Here is a 20,856-nt window from a genome sequence, read left to right as displayed (position 1 = left end):
TGGGGGTATCCCAGCCCTGATCCTGGTGGATCCCAGCCCTGCACCTGGGGAGATCCCAGCACTGATCCTGGGGAGATCCCAGCCCTGATCCCAGAGGGATCCTAGCCCTGATCCTGAGTGATCCCAGCCCTGCCTCTGGCGAGTTCCCAGCCCTGATCCTGGGTGGATCCCAGCCCTGCACCTGGGGGATTCCACCCCTGCCTTTGGGGGGATCCTAGCCCTGATCCTGGGGGATCCCAGCTCTGCCTCTGGGGATATCCCAGCCTCGATCCTGGGGCATTCCAGCCCTGCCTTTGGGGTGATCCCAGCCCTGATCCTGGGGAGATCCTAGCCCTGATCCTGGAGGGATCCCAGCCCTGATCCTGGGGCATTCCAGCCCTGCCTCTGGGGAGATCCCAGCCCTGCACCTGGGGGATTCCACCCCTGCCTTTGGGGGGATCCCAGCCCTGATCCTGGGGAGATCCCAGCCCTGATCCTGGAGGGATCCCAGCCCTGCACCTGGGGCATTCCAGCCCTGCCTCTGGGGGATCTCAGCCCTGCCTTGGGGGAGATTTCAGACCAGCTCCTGAGGAGATCCAAGCCCTGATCCTGGGGGGATCCCAGCCCTTATCCTGGGGGATCCCAGTCCTGCACCTTGGGGGATCCCAGCCCTGCCTCTGGGGATATCCTAGCTCTGATCCTGGGTGGATCCCAGCTCTGATCCTGGGCGGATCCCAGCCCTGATCCTGGGGCATTCCAGCCCTGCCTTTGGGGGTATCCCAGCCCTGATCCTGAAGGATCCCAGCCCTGCCTCGGGGGAGGATCTCAGACCAGCTCCTGAGGAGATCCAAGCCCTGATCCTGAAGGATCCCAGCCCTTATCCTGGGGGATCCCAGCCCCGATCCTGGGGAGATACCTTCCCTGATCCTGGGGGGATCCCAGCCCTGATCCTGGGGGGACCTCAGACCAGCTCTTGGGGCGATCCCAGCCCCGCTCCCAGCCTCCTCCCGGCCCTGCTCCAGGGCTGATCCTGCCCCTGCCTCTGGGGGGATCCCGGACCGGCTCCCGGGGAAATCCTAGCCCTGCTCCCGTGTAGGTCCCGGGGAGAACCCGTCGGGACTCGGTGGGCCCCACCCCTCTCAGTCGTCATTGCCGCTTTAAGCCCCCTCCGGGCGCGCGCTTCCCTCGCGTCACCGCCCCGCCTAGCTGACCCCTCCCACGCTTCCACGGCGGCGAGGGAGGGCGTGGCCTCTGGCGGGCCGCAGCCAATGGGCGCGCGCGCATCCCGTGACGTCAGCGAGGGGCGGGGCGGGGGCGCAGCAGCGGTGTTATGGCGGCGTATCCGGGGCAGGTGGGGCCGGGTCGGAGCGGGGCGGGGGGGGGACCGGGGTGAGGTGGGGGGGGGGGGGCGGTAGCGGCGGCGGGGGGGGGCTCGTTGCCGGTCGCACACCGGGCTTTGTCCCCTCCCCAGGGCTTCCCCGGCGCAGGACAGGCCCCCGGCGCGCCCCCGGCCGGTCCCTACCCCGGGGCTTCTCCCTACGGTGGGGGGCCCTACGGTCAGCCCCCCCCCGGGGGACCCTACGGACAACCTGGAGGCGGCCCCCAGCCCGGGCCCTACGGGGGGGCGGCCCCCGGAGGTGAGTGGGGCCGCGGGGTTGAGGGGTCCCTCCTGCGGCCGGGACCCGGGGTGCCCCCCGGGACAGAGATTTTGGAGGGGGGGGGGGGTCGTTCCCTGTGTGGCAGCCCCGATCCGTGCCAGGAGGGGCCTGCTCGGCGCCCCTCGCCCAGCTCAGCTGAACTGCAAAGTCCCAGTTTATTATTTTAAAACCTGGAGGAGGAAGGTGCCGAAAAGGAGGAGGAGGAGGAGGAGGGTGATGAAGAGGCCGCAGCCCCGAGCACCAGCAATAAACCTTTATGGCCGCGCACCTGCCGCCCGGCACTGCCAGGGTGATGGGGCAGCAGCCCCGCGGTTCGCTCTCCCCGTCTCAAGCTACGCGAAGGATCTGATTTACTTCCCCTTCTGTGCCGCCAGACGCTACGTGCCAAGCCCCGGGCCTTGCTAACCTCTTTTCCCGGGATCGTATGGCTGTAAAAAGCTGTTTAGAGCAGAAGTGCTGACTGGCCCCCGGGTGTTGGCTGTGTCTCTGTGAGCCATCCCTGGGGACAGACCAGCCAGCGGTCTCTCTGAGGGGAGGTGAGAGCCGCTGATGGCCTCTCCCCACGCAGGTAATGCCCCCCCGGGTGTGGACCCGGAGGCTTTCTCCTGGTTCCAGGCGGTCGATGCCGATCGCAGCGGGTACATCTCCGTGAAGGAGCTGAAGCAGGCGCTGGTCAACTCCAACTGGTCGACGTTCAATGACGAGACGTGCCTGCTGATGATAAGTAAGTTTGGGCTCTCCTTGCCCTCCTGCTGCTTTTTATTCTGATCTGTTTGAGATGAACCTCTATTGGGTGAAGCCAGCCCAGCCTGCATTCCCCTGTTACCTGGGCATCACTTACCTGAGCAGCTGGCCTGCAAGTGCTCTCTGGAGCGAGAGCTGGTCAAACCGAGCAGCTGCGAGCACCGTTTTGGTGGAGGACGCGAGTCAGGGGTCCAAAACGCTGCTCAGGAAAGGGAACCCGGCTCTGCACAAGGCCGAGCAAGCCCCTGCTCCCAGAGAGCCAGGGAGAAAAGGGAGGGAGAGGTCCAGGAGCGAGCCAGAGTCACCCTGTTCCCCTGCTTCCCCCAGCATTGGGTTTTCTGCCATTTCCTACCAGCCTCTTAGGGATTGAATGGTCCTGTTTGATGGCGGCCCTGGTGAGGGAGGACTTTCAGGGCTGGAGCGGGGTGCCAGGGAGCTGCAGCACAGATCCTGAGCTCTCCGGGAGTTTCTGCAGCACGTCCTTGCTCTGCTCCTCACTGCCCTGCTCCTGATCGTTGCTCCTTCTTCCCCAGACATGTTCGATAAGACCAGGTCAGGACGCATAGACGTGTACGGTTTCTCAGCCTTGCTGCGCTTCATCCAGCAGTGGAAGAACCTCTTCCAGCAGTACGACAGGGACCAGTCGGGCTCCATCAGCTTCAACGAGCTCCAGCAAGGTGCGTGAGGGGCAGAGACACCAACCTAGCCCTTACAGAGCTTGCCAGGGACCACTGTCTGGCTCTGCTTGGTGTTTATTTCCAGTCTGGCCCGGTGACTCCTCCTTGTGCCGTTCCTGCAGCAGGGATGGGTGTTTCTGATCTTCCGGGTGCCTCCCACACAGCCGTGGCTGCAGTCCATGCCTGTTGCTGCGCTGGGGCACGCTGGGCTGGCTAAACTGGCTGTGGCAGAGCTGGCACTGAGCCTTCCCCGTGGGGCAGGAGACGAGGAGCTGCAGCAGGGCTGTGGCATGACCTTCCTTCCTTAAGGAAACCTAAAATGCACCCCCCCCCCCCCCCCCCCAAATGGCATGTGGCTAAAGCCTGTTTTGTGGGAGGAACTCTTGGGTGTGTATGTCTGATGGAGGGGAACAATGTTTGGAATTTGTGCCTTGGTTTGGTTCCTCCTTCTGGACAGCCCTGCCCGCGCACACCCGCCCTTGGAAGTGAGCACCACGGGGCGGTGGGAGATGGGGTGTGTGCCAGCACACGGGATGGAGGGCACAGTTGCTCTCCCTCCTGTCGGGAAGGTTTAATCGGAGTGTTTCTTGTTCCTAGCTTTCTCCCAGATGGGCTATAACCTGAGCCCCCAGTTTAGCCAGCTGCTGCTGGCCCGCTACGCCCAGAGATCCTCCAACCCCAGCATCCAGCTCGACCGCTTCATTCAGATCTGCATGCAGCTCCAGAGCACAACCGACGCCTTCCGCGAGAAGGACACGGGGCTGGTGGGCAACGTGCGGTTGAGCTACGAGGACTTCCTCACGATGGTTGTGACTCGCATGATGTGACACCCTCGGCCGAGGGCTGTGAGCCGGCCGGGAGCTCTGCGGGGCTCTCCAGGAGCAGCAGCCCCCCTCAGCCTCGTGCTCGGTTGTGGCTGAGCCTCCTGAAGAGCAAGCTGTTCCCCTGGGCCGGCTTTCCAGCCTGCTCTGTCCGAGGAGCCCTGAGCCCTGCTGGGGCCCTCCCGGCTTCGATTCCTTGTCCCCACTCGATGGCAGCGGGTGCCTCCATGCCAAACTGGAGCCCGGTTCTGGGGCCGTGCTGTGGGGTAGGACAGCCAAACCAGTAGCCTGTGCCATGCCTCCCAGGGAGTGCTTAGATCTTCCCTCGCCAGACACAAAATCATACTTATACCCCACCTGCGCTGTCCCTCTGCTTGGCTGGATGTCTGCAGTGGAATATCTCTGTCTCGGCTTGCTTTTGGGGACTTTCCAGTGACCAAGAGCTGAGCCTTCATTTGAAAAGCAGCAGGAAGGACACAAGCGATGGCAGAGTTCGTCCTTCCTTGCCTCGCAGACTGCACTTCCTCGCCGGGAGCACATCCAACCCCTCGGCTGTGCTGGAAACACTCCAGCTTTCCTGGGGGTCTGAGCCCCGTTTCTCTCCAGGCTGCTGGAACGGGCCACGTTGCTGCAGTCACACGCAGGATCATCGAACCCCCCCCCCCCGCCTTGTTGCCAATGTCTGTTTCAGTTCATCTCTGTCTGCCGAAGCCAAACTCGGAAACGGTTTAGAGCTTATTTTTACAGCTTTTGAATAAAAGGCGATGTGCACTGGTCGCTGGGTGGTTTGTGTTTGCGAAGCGGCTCACAGGGACGCTGCCCTGCCTCGTGTCACCCCCCGCGGGGCCAGCAGCAGCTCTGGGTGCAGGGAGGGGACGTGCCCTTCTGTGCCTGTACCCCTGCTCTGGGTGCTGCTCCCAGGGCTCGGCACACTTTCCTGAAGTTAGTTCTTACATGTTTCCTGTCAACTTGGAGAAAATAAAGTGCTGGGGTCTCCTGCTGAGGTACAAGTAAAGATTTGACCAACAGAAAGGTTTTCTTTCCTGTGGTTTTAAAATGATGAGCAGGTGGTTATCCTTTAATTGGCCTTGATGAGAAATCTGAGATGCTTTTTGAAAAACAGGTTGCTACTGTATATCTAAAGGGATTTTTATGAAACAAAATAGTTAAAAGACCGAGTACCTTATCTGATGCTTTTAGAAGCAATAACCAGATGTCGGTGTTTTCCTCAGCTTCAGCCAAAGGCAGGACTTTTTGTTCTAGAGCATCACTCATCATTCCAACAATATTTCTCGTTGTCTCTGGCTGAGTCAGAGCTGCCCAGCCTTGTAGATCAGAGAGGTTTAAAGCAGAGGCGGTGGGGGCTGCCTCTCCCCACCCCACGCTGTCACCTGTGCTGTGGCTGTCGCTGCCTGTGCGGGCTGTCACCCCTCCTGGCCAGGGCTGTTGTGCAACAGCAGGGATGGCTGGGGGGGGGGGCTGTGACCCCAGCTGGGGCTGAGTGTGTGCATAGGTATGTAAACATATATATATATAATACCCAGGGAAGTCTGTCTGTGTGTGTATACATAAATACCCCTGTATATACACACACACGCACACAGAGCCCTGTGCGTACAGGTCGCGGTTTAAGCCCAGCCAGCAACTGAGCACCACACAGCCGCTCACTCCACCCCCCCCACAGTGGGATGGGGGAGAGAATTGGAAGGAAAAAGGTAAAACTCGTGGGTTGAGATAAGAACAGTTTAATAGGACAGAAAGGAAGAAACTCATAACAATAGTAACAATAATAAAATGACAATACTAATAAAAGAATTGGAATATACAAGTGATGCACAATGCAATTGCTTGCCACTCACTGGCTGATGCCCTGTTAGTTCCTGAGCAGCGATTCCCCCAGGCCAAGTCCCCCCAGTTTATATACTGGGCATGACATCATGTGGTATGGAATACCCCTTTGGCCACTTTGGGTCAGCTGTCCCGGCTGTGTCCCCTCCCAACTCCTTGTGCCCCTCCAGCCTTCTTGCTGGCTGGGTATGAGAAGGGGAAAAATCCTTGACTTGGTATAAACCCTACTTAGCAACAACTGAAAACATCAATGTGTTATCAGCATTCTTCTCACCCTGAACTCAAACCAGCACCATACCGGCTACTAGGAAGAAAATTAACTCTATCCCAGCCAAAACCAGGACAATATATAAATACACACTAACAGATAACCCTGTGTATATACAAATACACACAAACACCACACTGTGTGCACGCACACTTACTGACACTCCTCTGAGTGTGTGTATATATGGTGGAGGGTGTACATATGTGTATACACACACATAAATATATATACACACACACAGATGGGGGGGTGTATATGCATACATGCAGAGTGACACCCCCGTGTATATATACACACACTAACAGGCACCCTTGCGTATATGCATATATACACACACATACTTATTGACACCTGTGGATATACACACATGAACACAGAGAACACTCTTTGTGAAATGTGTGTATATATATATATATCCCCACACATGCTGACACTGCTGTTTATTTATCACCCCCCCCCGTTTATATATACACACATTCTAACAGACACTGCTCTTTGTAATATACACACACTAAAGGCTGCTGCTCTCTGTGTGTATATATAACAGTATATATAGACACCCCCCCCCCGGCACTGCTGTTTATACATGTATGTACACACACACACTAACATGGACTGCTGTGTCTGTTAGCGTGTACATGTACAAACAGCGGTGTCTGTTTGTGTGTGTGTGTGTGTGTGTGTGTGTGTGTGTGTAAAAATCCAGCAGTGTCTGTTAGTGTGTGTGTGCGCACATAAACAGCAGGGATTTTTAGCCTGAGTGTGTATAAATATACATTAAAAAAAAAAAAAGCAGTGTGTGTGAGTGTGTGTATATAAACAGCAGTGTCTGTGTGTGTGTGTGTGTGTGTATATATATATATAAAAAAACCAGCAGTCTCTGTTAGAGTGTGAGTGTATGTACATAAACAGCAGTGTCTGTGAGTGTGTGTGTGAGTCTATGTATAAAAACATACAAATAAAACCCAGCAGTGTGTGTATATATATAAAAACCAGCAGTGTCTGTTAAGAGTGTGGGTGTATGTACATGTCCTGGGTTGGGCTGAAACCACGACAGTACATAAACAGGAGTGTCTGTTAGTGTGTGTGCGAGTCTCTGTACAAAAACATACAAATAAAACCCAGCAGTGTCTGTGAGTGTGTGTGTGTATATATAAACAGCAGGGTCTGTTAGTGTGTGAGTGTGTGTATATAAACAGCAGTGTCTGTTAGAGTGTGTGTATAAATATATATAAAAAAACCCAGCAGTGTCTGTTGGAGTGTGAGTGTATGTACATAAACAGCAGTGTCTGTTAGTGTGTGTGTGAGTCTGTATAAGAACATACAAAAAAACCCCCCAGCAGTGTCTGTTAGTATGTGTGTGTGTGTATGTATATAAAAACCACAGTGGTGTGTGTGTATATTTAAAAAAACCCACACACCCCCAGCAGTGTCTGTTAGTGTGTATGTGCATATATTAAAAAAAAGCCACGGTGGTGTCAGGGGGTGCGCGAGTGTGTATGTATACACACACACATACAAACAAACCCCAGCAGTCCGTCCGTGTGTACACGCACCCCCACACGCGGGAGGGGTCGCGGGGGGTGTGTCCCTGCCCACGCCCCGGCGCGCGGCTCTGCGCCTGCGCAGAGGCCCCGGCCCCGCCGGGTGCGGCTGGGCGCGGGTGCAGGCTGCCGCCGCCAGGTGGCGCCCCGCTCCACGCTCGCGGGGGGGGGGCGGACACACCCCCCTCTCCTCAGCTGCTGAGGGGCTGGGGGGGGGGGGGGGGCGGGGAGAAAGAGGAAAAGCAAAGAATAAATACATTTTTAAAAAGCAACACCCACACCTCACGGGCCTGCTCGGCTTCCCCACCCTGCCCCCGGCCCCGCTGCGGCGGCCGGGGTGGCTGTGGTGGCGCACACCCGGCTGTGGTGGCAGTCCGGGCTGTGGGGTGGCCATGGTGGCGCAGGCCCCCCCCCTCCAGGCCACACTGCCATGTCAGGATGCGCCAACATCACATTCTTGGACAGCGAGCTGCGACAGCCCAGAACTTTCTTACCCCGGCTACAACACGGCAAGTGAGGACAATTAGGCACCCGCTAACCGCAGCCGAAACCCCGGCACCTGGAACCGTAGCCGAGACTCTTGCTGCCTCGATCGCGGCCCACCTTTGCGTTTTCCTGGCCAAAATTACAGCCAGAACGGAATTACACCCTCCAAAGGCAACCACCTCGCAAACCCACGAGCGGCGGTCCCGCGCGAGGCCCTTCGAGCTCTCCTGGACCGCAGCGGGCTGCGACCGGGCATCTCCCGCTGAGGCGGACGCCGCTCGGAGCTCGCAAACTCTCCGGGCTGCCAAAATCGGAGGACCGTTGCCGAAAGCTGACGGCGGGACCCGGGCTGAAAGCCTTCGCTCCTCGGGGGGGTCACCCCTTCGCCCGTTGAGAAACGCTGAGACATTTGACATGAATATGTCACTGAACCCAAGGGGAATTTTTAACAGGTATACCTCTGTTTATATATATATATATATATATATATATATATATATAGCTTAGTGTTTGTGTGCGTGCGTGTGTGAATTGACCCAGGTATCCGATAGCAAGTATAGTATTGCCCTTTCAAATCTACAATTAAGCCACTGTTGACTGTAGTAAGTTCTACTTCGTAAATGTTAAATTAGTCAATGATTAAGTGCTGCTAAGTCTTGTGATTCCCCTTAAACCGTGAATGAACCTCAGACTGCTGCTACACACATAATCCTTTCAGACATAAACCGTTGCCCAAGTCTGGGACTAGAAGTCGATCCAGATGCACCTAAGCTCCATCAGGAGCTGAGAAAGCAAGGGGGTCTTCCTGAACCTCACGACTCAACGGGAGGGTCTCCCCTACCTTTCTGCACCTCCGATCTCTGTGCAAATCAGGAAAAATCAATTCTCACCCTATTTTCCTTTGTATGTTTCTCAAAAAGATGACCTTTTGCATCTTCGGTCTCTGTTTAAATCATCCTAGTTTAATTCTTACTTGATTTTTCCTCATACACTTCATCCATGGATTAAGTAATAAGAGCGAACCTTGACATCAAACTTTGTGAAGTCGTGCTTTTATAAACTCCTATTAAATCACTTTCGCTCATACCCTCGACGGTGATTCTTTAAGCGACCCAAACCGCTCGTTTGCAACAGGTGACACTCCTGGCCACGGTGGAGGCTGCGGTGGCCCGTGTGGCTGCGCGTGCCCGTGGCGGGTCCAGCGCTGGCCGCCGGTGCTGGCCGCCGATGCTGGCCGCCGTCACGGGGAGCCGGAAGACGCACAATGAGCGGGGCCTTATCTCGCCCTGCAGCTCTTCCTGGGGTCACGGCTGGGTCCCCCCCACCTCCCCGGGACAGGGCAGGCGGGGGGCAGTGGGGCCATGCGACCCCCCCCCCGCCTCCCCGAACAGGGCTGGGGAAGGAGCAGACCCTCCTAGCAATAAGGCTTCAATAAGTTTTATTTACAAATAATAAAAAGCAAAATAAATACAAAAAGTCTTAAAAGTACAGCCCCGGGTGGAGTGGGGGGAAAGGGTGGGAGGACCTGGGCTGTGCTGCTGCGTGGTCCCCAATTGTGGCCCCACCAGGACAGGGACACTGTGGGGCTGAGCCGTCCCCGGTCCCCAGGGGGGTGGCAGGGGCCATAGCACCATAGGGACAGGCAGGGGGGACGGAGGGGACCCCGTCCTGATCCCCAGCTGGCAACACCCAGCCTTGGGACTCCTTCAGCCCTGGGGGCACGGATGAAACCCCCCCCCCCCGGGCACTGCTGGGTTATTTTACTCCCCTGGCTCCAGGGATGCCTGGGCGAGGGGAGTTGGGGGGGCAGATATGGGGGTGCAGGAGCCCCGGGGGTCCCGCTGCAGCGCTCCCCCAGCCCCGGACACGTGCTCGCCGGCAGTGGGAGAAGGGGGGTGAAGCCATCAGCACCGGCCAGGGCGGGGGGCGGCCACCTTTGAAGAGCCCCCAGCCGCCACCGAAGCCCAGCCAAGCCTGGGGCGGGGGGATTAGCTGGTAAATCCCACGGGATGTGGGTCCGGCCCCCGGGGCACCCCCGTCCGCACACCCCATGCACGCGCCATTGCACCCAGCCGCAGCGTCAGCACAGCGGGGGCATGCGGCCCCCCGGGGATGGGGACCCAGGGGACAGTCTCATCCCCCTGCCCAGCGGCACGGGGCTGCGTGGGGGTCCCACCCCACGGGTACCCCCAGGAGGAGACGGAGGGGCTGCGGTGCTGGGCAGGGCCATCGTAGGGACAAGGACATCTGCGGGGCTGGGGGGGGCCCCGGGGTGGGAGGACAGCGGGGCAGCGGGGCGCTCACTTGTGGGGCATGTCCTCCATGCTGACACGGCCCCAGACGCCCACCACGAAGGTCTCCACTTCGCACTCGTTGACGCCGCGGGCGATGCGAAAGTGGCCGCCCTCGCCCCACGCCGTGCCCCAGGAGTTGGCCGCGGTCTGTGGAGGGGACACGGGACACGGCTCAGCGCTGGGTGGCCCAGCCGACCCCCCCCCCCCCCCCATCCCTGAGCTGAATCCCACCTGGGCATGGGAAAGCAGCACTTGCAGCCACCCGCCCTAACGACTGAGCCCCAACAAACTTCTGACACCCGCCAACACTCACCCAGTATTTTTGGGTCTGGCCATCAGGCAGCTGCTCTTCTCCCCACCTGCGTTGGAAGGGCAGGGCAGTGAGCGGGGGTCCCGGGGCACCCCCTCGGGCTGCAGCCCATACCGCGGGCATCACCCCACCGGGCACTGCGATAGCGGGGTGCTGTGTTGACCCCAGTCGTTTCCTGGCCTCAGCACCTCCCCGAGGGCCAGGCTGAGGTATTTACGTCCGCTCCCGAAATACAGGCAGGTATATTTAACTATGGGGATGAGGAAGGAAGCTGCCGGCACAGGGCAGCCAGCCCCGCTCCCACCTCCCTCCTTTGAGGGGGCTGAGCACCGCACACTCGTGTCACTTGTGGCCACCACCCTGGGGGGAGCATCAGCCCCTGGCAGGGCTCCCTGCCATCGCTCCCTGCACCCTCCTTCCTTCCCGGCTTCTTCTCCATGCCCAGAGGAAGGGGACACCTTTCCTCCCCTGAAAAAAACATTTCTCCTGCCTGCAGCAGGGCTCTTCACATGCCCCAGAGCCCCCCATGCCACCCGCCACCTACCCGGTGATTTTGACTGAGTGGGTCCCATGTCTCTGGTGCTTCGGCCTCTTCCCCTCGGCCACCGGCGTGTGCCGATAGATCCCGCTCTTGTACATGAAGAAGTCCTCGTGCACCTCCAGGATGGCTGCGGGCAGGGGGAGAGGGTCTGGGGATGCTGACCCTGTCCCGAGGGATGGGGTGCCGAGCTCCTGGGGCTCCACGTCCCCCAGGGTGGAGGATACAGGCACCGGGGACACAGGGCATCGCCCGGGAGGAGGGAAGGCGGCAGCCAGATGTCACATCACGTGGGCGATGTGACAAGACTCAGAGAATTAAAAACAATAAAGTAAAACAAAACCAACTGCTGAGATGGAGATTAAGTCTCAGGAGTTAATGAGCAACAAGTGCCTGCTGGTGTGGGCAGCGTGATGGGCACCCCGGGGCCAGCGAGAGCACGGCACTGCCCGGGGAATGTGGCTAAACATTAATCAGGGACAGCAGCTGAGGAGGGGGGTCCTGGCTCCCACAATTGCCCCCGGCCCCAAGCAGGGCAGCTTCCCCCCACCACCTCCTCCCCCTGGCCATTGCAGCACCCGGCTTCGGGGCTCAAGGATGGGGTGCCCACGCTGGCTCCCTACCTTGCACGGGGCCATTCTCCAGCAGCTCCTTCATGATCTCCTTCTCCTGCAAGCACAGAGCTTGGGTGGTACCGGGGCTGGGACCGGGACCCCCGGCACTGCCCTCCCCACCCCCTGGGGACGCAGGCAGAGACCGTTTCGGCACCCACGGGTGGGTGTTGTGGAGATGCCGAATGGAGGAGCAGCTCCCCTGGGGGCTCCGCAGCGGGTTTTTCCCAGCTTCATTTCCAAATTTGGCTTTCTTAGGGAAACCACCCCGAGCCAAGCCCCTTCCCGCTCCCCACACCAAACGGCTCCTGCTTCGCCCACGCGGGCGGCTCTGCCCGGCCCCGGCCCGCAGGCACTCACGCTGGAGGAGAGGCGGTAGGCAGGGGTGGACTGGTAGATCTCGTTGGCGTGGGTCTGGGGGTTGGGGCAGCGTGCCGTCGCCTGCCGCTTGCCCCTGCCCGTGGAGCGGCTGTGCATCATGCAGGGCTGTGCCACCGGCTGGCTCTCCTGGCTGGTGAAGGGGTAGCACTCGTCTGTCACCACCCTGGGCGAAGGGACAAGGACATGAGGAAGGGAAGGACCACCCGGCTCCATCCCCACTCCCATCCCCATCCCCAAACCCCACTCTCCATCCCCACCCGGGCTGGCAGCCCTCGGTCCCCGCCTGCCCAAGGGACAGCTCCGGGGGCCCGATGTGCACGGGGCACCCCTGGGCTCTCCCCAGGTGAGCCTTGAACCCCCTTATCCCACCCCAGCACCGGGGCAGCCTCTGCCCTGCGCATCCCGTCCCCACTCACCCTCGCCTGCGGAGGTACCACCAGGCGCCGTCCAGCCGGCCCCCGCTGCAGCCCCGCTGGTTGCGGGTGTCACAGGACAGGAGGTTTTGGGGCGACAGGGCGGGCTTCATGTGTCCCATGGAGTGGATGGAGATGCGGTCCGAGGCGACGGCTGGAAGCGAGCAGGGGGTCAGGGAGCGCCGGCTGCTCCCCCGGGTCCTGCTCCGCTCCCCAGCCCCGCGGCAGCAGGTTTAGTCCCCGTCCGCCCCCACCGGCCACCCCATCCCGTCCTGTCCCATCTCACCCGCCGTGGAGAAGGCCCAGGAACCGGCGCAGTTGCCCTGGTCCAAGGGCTCGTGGATCATCCCGGGCCACTTTGCCGCCGCGTCAAAGTGGCGAGGCAGCACCTCGTTGGAGTCCATGTTCATCTGCGGAGGCAGAGCCGAGGCATGGGGGGGGGGGGTCACCGCACAGGGACCTTCCCCCCACTCGCAGCAGTCCATCCCCAGCAGCTCCCGGGGCATCCTCGGAGCCGTGACCCCCAGCCCGCGTTAGCATCCCCCAGCCCCACTGCAGGGCCCCTCGGGATGGGGATGCCCGTAGCCCTGGCTGAGCGTGACCAGGATTCGGGTGCCCCCTTGTCGCAGAGGAGCTGGATCCCTCAACTTTCCCTAAATTTGGGCTCCTCAGCCCCAGCAGCTCCTTATGCCACAACAGCACCAAGCGTTTGGTCTTGGACCCCAGCAAGGGCGGTGTTGCCCTGCCACAAGTGCACGGCGCTGGGTGCCTTAAGCCCCTCATTGTGGCCTCTGGCTGGCTCTTGCCCAGCCGCTGACTCACATCCAGCCTTTCCGCTTCGGGGGGGGGGGAACGGTGCCCCCACCCCAGCCTTGCATAGCTCAGCCTTCCTGGGGAGGACACGGCCGGGACACCCGGCTTATCCCAGCGCAGGAAGCACCTCTAAAATTAAACCTCGCCGGGAGTCAAGGCCAGGGCGCTGGGCGTGCACCGTGCACGACGCTCGGTCCCCGCCAGCACCCATGGGACCCCCAGCCGCTGCCCACCCTGAATAGGGGGGTGGGGGGTGTCCAGTTTCAGGTGCGGCCCCGGGGGCAGACGGAGGCACCCCACTCGCAAAGCGCTGGCGCAGCCGTCTCTGCCGACTCAGCAGCTGCGGGGCCGGCTTTCCGATGGGAAACCGGCACGGAGGAACGGGGGAAAAAACAACACTGGCAGCCCGGGGATTGTCAGGGGGAATTTGCTGAGCTGCCGTCTCCAAACACAAGGGCTGCCCGCGGCACCCACCCAGCACGGCCCCTTCCCTGCTTCCCCCCCCCTCCGGCTGCAGAGCCCCTTCCCGGGGTCGGGGACACTGCGGGGACATTGCTAGCCGAGGGGGATGGTAAAGCACTGGGTGAAGCCATGGGACAGGCAGGCTCAATCCTTGGCGTGCCTCAGTTTCCCCTTCCATCTGTGGGGACTCACGTGCATCTCGTTCATGTTCATGACGGTGGGAGAGGGTCGGAAGGTGCCCAGGCGGTACCGGATCCCGTCCTCCAGCGTCATGCCCCAAAACTGGCTGTAGTTGGCGGCTCTCCAGCTGTGTGGGAGGAAGGGGCAAGGGTCAAGAGTGCCCCAAAAAGCACCGAGGGGCGAAGGATCCCTTCCCCGTCCTCCCGGTGCCCGGTCCTTACCCGTAATTGCCCCTGTTGACGGCGTCGATCAGCTCCCCGTCCATCAAGCAGGCATGGTCCTCGCACTGCCACTGCCCGCCGGGGCCGCAGGTGCTGCAGAGGGGACGGCACCGGAGGGGACAGTCAGCTGGGGAGGGACGGTGTCCCTGGGGTAAAACGGGGGGACCCCAGGTGGGTGCTGCCCCTCCCAAGCCGGGGACCCCCTGCCATCGTGGGTAGCCAGCGAGGGGCCAGGGCTGCTTCTGCACCAGGGTCTGGGGGTTGGCACCGCGGCTCGGCACCTCGGGATGGGGTGAAGCCGGGCCAGGAGCTGGCGGGCAGCCCTCTGCGTGGCCCTGGGGGCTGTGTGTGTGTCCCCCCCCCCCCCCCCGCCAGCCCCAGTCCCCGCAGGAGCCCGGAGGGCAGACAGAGCATGGGACAGAAAATTAGCTGAAAAGCAGCCAGGCCTGCAGACATCAGAGCGGGGCTTGGACTCCAGCCCAGGGAGGGGATTCAGGGCTGGCTGTCCCCCCCCAGGGCGAGCTGCTCTGGTCAGGTTAGCCGGGAGACCTGCACGGGGAGACCTGGGGCAGGGGGTGGTTGGGGGGGATGTGCCGGGTCCGGGTCACCCTGGGGAGCCCTGGACTGTACTCCCCCCGCGTGGTGAGCAATGCTTGGCATGCTCCCTCCTGCCCGCCGGCCGAGCTCCCGGCACGTTCTTCCCTTTTAAGGAGCCGTGCGAGGCCGGAGCCGTGTCCTGCCAGCCTGGCCCCGATCCCGCCGGCAGCACCTGCACCCCTGGCACTCGCCCCGTCCCCATGCCCGAGCGCTCCCGGTGCTGTGCTGGTGACCCCGCGTCTGGCCGTTCACTCCTTGGGGATTCCCAATGGGAGCACCTTGGGGTGCAGCCAGCTGGGTGCCCACACCAGCCCCCTCTGCTTCACCCCAGCATTGCGTTTGCCCCCTGCCAAACCCCCCCAGACCCCGCAGGAGCCGGGAAGGGACAAGGTCTGGGGTGAAGCGCTGCAGAAATTGCTGCTCTCCAGGCGCCAAGTGCGGGGGAAGGTTTTGGCAGAAGAGCCTCAGCCCCTGAGGGCCAGAGCTGTTGGGGAAGGGATGCTCTCCCAGCAGCAGGGACCAGTCATCCAAGTGCACGGCTTGGCTCGGGGACCTCGACCTTTGCCCAGGGCTCGGGAACATTTTCCAGCCCCACATGCCTCCACGCCACGGTTCCAGAGAAACGCCGGGTGGCACTGGGGCTTCGGGAAGGGATCGGGCTGGCTTCTTACCTCCAGCTCCAGCGCACATGCCTGCACACACATGCACACACACGTGCTCGTGCCCTCGCACACGCCCCAGACGGAGCTTTTGATTTCCCTTATCTGCTGCATCGCTGCAAGCCAGCCAGCCCTGCCGTGTTTGCTCCTTGTCTACGGGCAGATCTGTGCCCGCAGGTTCCCCTATCCCCCACCTCCAAGATGCCATTAATACCACCGCAGCCGTTTCCAGATAAACCCCGCGCTCCTCGCTAATGCAAAGAGCGAGCTCCTGGCACGCAGCACAGACAGGCTGCTTGCACCCAAGCCGGCTGTGGGGCCGGACTCTGGTCGCCTGGCACGGAGCCGTCACGGCTGCCAGCTGCAGACGCGTCCCGTCAGGCTCGGGCAAGCTGGGCTTGGACTAGCGTGGCCAGAAAAACGCCGGCAGCTCCGGGCTCGCGTCGGCAGCCCGCAGCCAGCCCGGCCGCGCGCTAACCCGGCGAAACGAGCGGTTCCCACAAAGGCATGCGCTGAAACTTGGGAGCGGCTCAAGGCCCCGGGCTCTCCACTCCGAATATGCCAGAGCAAAGGCATTTGGCATCAGCCCCCACCACCCAGCTCGGGCCATGTGCTCCCGCTCCCGCCGAGCCGACTGCGGGCAGCCCCGGTACTCGCGGGCCCCCCCGATGCCCTTCATCCGCGCAGGCAGCGTGCTGGCACCAAGCCGGCGGTGCCCGCGTGGCACGGGGAGCGCAGAGGCACTCACCACAGGTTGCAGTTCTCCCGGTACGTGGCTCCGGTGGGGTAGTTGCGGCCGGCGCGGGCACAGCCTGGATGGGAGAAAGGAGAGTCCCGGTGAGCGCCTGGCTGCATCAGGGGTCCTGCCGGCACCCCCAGGGTGTAAATACCAAGGGGAAAATAAACGTGGTCCTTAAAGCCAGGCAGGTGCCCGGCTGCAACTCGGCATCTCCAGACCTGCGATGGGGACCAACTCGCGCCCCACGGCGCAGGGTGGGAGCAGGGCTTGCTCGGCGCCGGGAGGGTTAACCGTGGGGCTGCGTGTGGGGCTGCCAAGCAGAGCCGGCCTCACACGCACAGCCTGGCGGGACAGGGATAAAAGGGCCAGTTGTGCCCGGGAGCTGGCTCTGCTCTGCAGGGACTTCTTAGAGAGCCTTGTGCTGTGCGGCGGGGGCTGCCCGTGCCCCCCTCTCGCCCCCGTCTGTCCTGCCCGTCCCAGCTGCCAGGCGGGTTAAGTCAGGGCCAGCATCCGCCTGCCCCAGACATGACCGGGGAAGCTGGGATGGAGTCCCCCCCACGCCCCTGCTCTGCCCCACAGGTACGGGAGGTGCAGGGGACAGGCTGCAGGGCCACAGGCTGCTCCCAGGTGCACGTTGTATGGGTTTCCACAGTTCCGAGGGGTCCAGAGCGGCTCTGCAGCGAGGGCAGGGCCATGGGTTGCCGCATCTGGCTGCATCCATTACCCCGTGGGGCACCAGTGGCATCACACAAGGCATCGGGCAACCCAGGGCTGGCCCCTGGCACCCACAGACCCCCACCCGGCTGGGCTGGGGGCTGCCTCACCTGGAGCTTTGGGGAAAGGGGCCGGAATGCCCAGGCAGTACTCCCAGAAGTCAGGGCAGCAGTCGGAGATGGTGCGGTTGCAGAAGAGGTCACAGTAGCAGAGGGTGTCGTGGTAGGGCACGGTGCAGCCATCGTTACGGCCGTGGCAGCAGACGTCCCCTCGCTGGCAGTAGGACCCACCGGCATCGTAGACCCCGTGCTCATACAAGCCGGGACCCAGCTCCCGGCGGGTACGTACCCGGGAAGCCAGGGCCGCTTCGGCCAGCAGCCAGAGGCAGAGCAGGGCCCGCAGCAGGCGCATGTTGCCGGCAATGTCCCCAGACCTGCAGCCGCTGCGGTGGGAGGGCAGTGAGCTGGTGGGGGGGGCAACCCGGGACCGGGGGTCCTGTGGGCAAAGGGCAGCTCCGCACCCTACGCCAGCCCCGTCCCGCTGGGTCGCCCACCCCGGCCAGCACCCAGTGTGCTGCCCACCGAGCCCCCAGCCACCTCACCCGTGCCCTGCCCTCCCCCGGGACACTCAAAACCTTCAGGTTTTCTAACTCCCCCTGCGACCACCCTGGCTCTGGGGACCCACACCGTGATGCCCCAAAACCCCCGCTCCCCCCCTGGATGCCCACTCCCCGGACGGCCGAGGAGCCCCGTGCCCACCCACACCTTAACCCCCTGCTCCAAAAAAGCAAAACCCCAGAGAAACGTGGCACCGGGGGGAGCCTGCCGGGGCCCCGGGGCCCCACCACCGCGGAGGCGCGGGCAGTGCAATGAGCTCCCAGTTCTCAGCCTGGGGAGGCGGAGGGGGGAGTGCTGGGGACCCCGGGGGGGGCTAGTTAGGGGAACCCACGGGGCAACGAACCCACGGGGCAACGAACCCACGGGGCAAGGAACCCCTCCCGTCCCCCCCAGTCCCGTACCTGCCGCGCCCGCCGCTCCGCTCCGCTCCGCCGCCGAGCGCCTGCTCCGGCCCCGCCGCTCCTTATAGGCGCGTCCCGGCCCCGGGGGGGGGTGCGGGGAGGTGCCGGGGGCAGCCGCGATCCGACCGGATCGCGGCTGCCCCCGGCACCTCCCCGCATCCCCCCCCCCGGGCCGCGCTGCCCCTCCCCGTGCGGAGCGGAGCCCAGTGGGACCGGGGGTCGCGGGGTCCCGGGGTTCCCGTCGGGGCGGGAGGGAGAAGAGCGGCCCCGACCCCCCCCCCCCCCCCCCGGGGCCAGGGGGTCTGCCCGGCTCTGGCTCCTGCTCCTCCACCCGTGCCCCCCCCCCCCGCCCAGTGCCCCTCGCAAACTGGGGGGGGGGGGGTCCCGGCAGCGCTGCCAGCACCCCCCGCTCCATCCAGGGGGGTCTCTCCGCTGCCCGGGGCAGGGTGTGGGGAGGGGTGGAGGGGGGGGGGGCTGCGTGTGTGTCCCCCCCCCCTTCCAGCACCCCAGCTGCAGTGTGGGCAGCTGGCTACAGCCCAGGGCACGGAGTCGGTGTCGCTTGGAGTCAGACCTGTGTCCCCGCTGCCAGCATCCAGCCAGGTGCTGAGCTCGCAGGGACCGGAGGGGTCTCGGTTGCCCCACAGGCTCCGGTTCCCTCAGCAGCACCAGTACTTGCTGGGGGGGGGGGCTGTTCGGCTGCCCGCTCTGGGTCTCCTGCCCGTCTCTGGCCCTCGAGGAGCATCTCCCAGCCGCTGCCAAAGGATTCCTCGAAGATGCCTCATGGCAGCCAGGACGGGAGGCACCACGGGTGGCGGGGGGGAGCGGGGTTCCCCGGGTGGCTGCGGGAACCGGGGCAGGGGCTGAACCCAGGGCCACGGGCTGGAGGGCTCCTGGCTGCAGCCCCTGGGGAGGATGCTGCGGCTAGTCAAGGTGTGCTTGCACCCCGGGTGCCCCTGCATGGGGAGCACCGCATCCCACTGGGCTTGAGGGCTGCCTGCTCCCTGGGACCCCAGGGTGCTCTGGGTGCCCGAACGAGGGTCCTGCAAGAGCCCCATCGCCTGGGACCCCCGCCCGGCTGCTCGGCCAGCGCTCTCAGGAGGGCCTTTTCCTGCAAGCGCAGCCTTGGGCTGAGCACACCGAGCTGGAGGGCTGCTGAGCGCCTCAGGAAGGAACTGGGTCCGGCCCGGAGTCCGACTGTCTCCAACCTCACGTACTTTCTCCATGACTGGACTGACAGGAATCCAGACTGAGTCACGAATTCCCCAAGACCCTCAGGGGACAAAGCAAAGCCACTGGCAAAAAGGACATCCCCGGCTTGGGCTCCCGGTCCTTGTGCCCTTGTGCTCCTGCCAGGCATGAGCCGAGGATGCCGTGGGGTGCTGCCAGCAGAGCTGGCCCCTTCCCAATCCGGTCGTAGCCCCCAGCTGATAAGGGCTCGTGTGCGGAGGTGGGAGCGCGACAGTCCAAGTGCTTGCGAGCCCCCCCCCCTCACCCCCTTCCTGCAGCCATGCTCCGGCCTGCCAAGCGTCGCTCTCAGCAGGACACGGCAAGCCGGCACTGCGGAGTCACAGCTCGCTGCGTTCCTCTGACGTTGGCATCTCCCCCCCCGCGTGTCCCTGCCGTCCAGGCCTGTCCCCGCTCCGGGAAGCGGCAGCCTCTTGTGCATGTGGGGCAGCTGAAGTGGAGCAGGGTAAAGTCCAGCCCGGGCACCTTGGGCCCACGTGGCTGCGGGAAGCAGAGCCGAGTGCCGCGGGCTGGCACGCATGCCTGCCCTGCCCTCGCCGCCTGCGTCTGCTCTGGGGGAGGGAGCAGGTCGCAGCACCCGTGCCCCACTGCGCAGAGTCGCGGGAAGAGCCCAGACCCACGTGGGTTGTCCCTGGACGCCCCACGGAGCAGCGGGCACCCCTACGGGCTCTGCCGAGCTGCACGCGTTGCACCGCGCCGCCATCCCCGTGGGGTGCAGGGTCAGCAGGACCGGCGATGCGCAACCCCCGTGGCAGGGTGAAGACCCCGCTGTTGCGAAGATACATCCCTCGAAAGCCACCCCAGCCAGCCGGCCGGCGGGAGCCGGGCAGAGGCCGGTGCGGTGCCGCGACGGCACAGTTCGCTCACGCGGGGCTTTCCGGGTGCTGCCATGTCCTGGCTCCCCCTTCAAAGCCTCTGCTTCAAAGCAGCCCCACAGCCGGACGTCCGCAGCACCGGGGGTGGCCGAGGGACCCCAAGGGATGGCACCCCGCACGCCAAGTGCTCGGGGGGACCGGAGCCACCCCGAGACCCCCGTCCCAGCAGCTCTGGGGGCAGGCAGCGGGGCCGGTGCGGCCGGGACGAGGAGGTGCTGGCTGAGTGCTCCAGGACGAGCCAGGAGCGGGATTGTTGGCAAGAGGCAGCCAGGAAAGGCAGGGACCGACCTGCGGCGAGCCCCGGCTTCCTCCCCAGCCAGCGCCGGGGCAGGGCGGTGTGGAAAGGGGCCACCCCCGGCCCCCCGGCATTTGCGGGCTGGGGGACGCGTTGTCCCCGCGGAATGCCAGCACCCAGGGATGGGGCGAAGGCTTTGCCGTCCCTTGAGGGGTTGCGGTCTCCTGGGGAAGGGGGCTCGCACCCTCGCCTCCCCTGGGATGGCCCCGGGGCCATCGCAGCGTCTTCCCTGTTTGGGGACACGCCGGGACACTTCTAAAGAGGAGGATGGGGCACGGCCCTTCCCGGGGCAGTGACCCTCCCCGCCAGGCTCAAAATGCAGGGCACGACGGGCCCCTCTGCAGCGGCATCAGGCCCGCAGCCGCCCGGCACACGACACCACGTAGCCGGGGAAGGCGATCCGAGGCGCAGGTGGGGTCCCGCTCCCGTTTCGGGGGGCTGCGGTGGCTCAAGGGGAGCCCGGGTT

At 63.3% G+C, this 20,856-nt stretch overlaps 2 protein-coding genes across 4 annotated transcripts; one reads left to right on the top strand and one right to left on the bottom strand.

Annotated features, from left to right (window-relative positions):
- Positions 1–1,263: 1,263 nt before the first annotated feature.
- On the top strand, positions 1,264–4,655 carry PEF1 (penta-EF-hand domain containing 1). 2 transcript variants are annotated; one of them, XM_030039840.1, is made up of 6 exons: positions 1,285–1,330; positions 1,451–1,481; positions 1,512–1,616; positions 2,206–2,361; positions 2,915–3,058; positions 3,656–4,655. In XM_030039840.1, the coding sequence occupies exons 1-6, from the start codon at positions 1,310–1,312 to the stop codon at positions 3,883–3,885; spliced, it is 687 nt and encodes a 228-aa protein (XP_029895700.1). In that variant the 5' UTR covers positions 1,285–1,309; the 3' UTR covers positions 3,886–4,655. The 2 variants fall into 2 exon arrangements, with proteins under 2 accessions (XP_029895699.1, XP_029895700.1); XM_030039839.1 differs by having other exon boundaries at positions 1,264–1,330; positions 1,451–1,616.
- Positions 4,656–9,446: 4,791 nt separating this feature from the next.
- Positions 9,447–18,023, bottom strand: TINAGL1 (tubulointerstitial nephritis antigen like 1). Of its 2 annotated transcripts, XM_030039862.2 has the most exons (12): positions 17,976–18,023; positions 17,068–17,399; positions 16,253–16,316; positions 14,249–14,341; positions 14,040–14,154; positions 12,859–12,982; positions 12,576–12,726; positions 12,139–12,322; positions 11,791–11,836; positions 11,174–11,297; positions 10,633–10,678; positions 10,185–10,466 (listed from the first exon to the last, which is right to left on the bottom strand). In XM_030039862.2, the coding sequence occupies exons 2-12, from the start codon at positions 17,366–17,368 to the stop codon at positions 10,326–10,328; spliced, it is 1,389 nt and encodes a 462-aa protein (XP_029895722.1). In that variant the 5' UTR covers positions 17,369–17,399; positions 17,976–18,023; the 3' UTR covers positions 10,185–10,325. The 2 variants fall into 2 exon arrangements, with proteins under 2 accessions (XP_040985271.1, XP_029895722.1); XM_041129337.1 differs by lacking the exon at positions 10,633–10,678 and having other exon boundaries at positions 9,447–10,466.
- Positions 18,024–20,856: the final 2,833 nt, after the last annotated feature.

Source organism: Aquila chrysaetos, chromosome 16, assembly GCF_900496995.4.
Source record: "Aquila chrysaetos chrysaetos chromosome 16, bAquChr1.4, whole genome shotgun sequence".
Lineage (NCBI taxonomy): Eukaryota > Metazoa > Chordata > Aves > Accipitriformes > Accipitridae > Aquila > Aquila chrysaetos.
Note: the sequence above shows the minus strand (reverse complement) of the source record. Positions and strands in the feature narration are given on the sequence as shown.

Excerpts from the sequence above, each read along its gene's own strand:
- PEF1 (XM_030039839.1), top strand. The coding sequence starts at position 1,310 with ATGGCGGCGTATCCGGGGCAG. Across the intron at positions 2,362-2,914 it reads GACGTGCCTGCTGATGATAA|ACATGTTCGATAAGACCAGG; the intron begins GTAAGTTTGGGC and ends CTTCTTCCCCAG. Across the intron at positions 3,059-3,655 it reads CTTCAACGAGCTCCAGCAAG|CTTTCTCCCAGATGGGCTAT; the intron begins GTGCGTGAGGGG and ends TCTTGTTCCTAG.
- TINAGL1 (XM_041129337.1), bottom strand. The coding sequence starts at position 17,368 with ATGCGCCTGCTGCGGGCCCTGCTCTGCCTCTGGCTGCTGGCCGAAGCG. Across the intron at positions 12,983-14,039 it reads TGAACATGAACGAGATGCAC|ATGAACATGGACTCCAACGA; the intron begins GTGAGTCCCCAC and ends CTGCCTCCGCAG. Across the intron at positions 10,467-11,173 it reads CACTCAGTCAAAATCACCGG|ACCGCGGCCAACTCCTGGGG; the intron begins GTAGGTGGCGGG and ends TCCCCTCCACAG.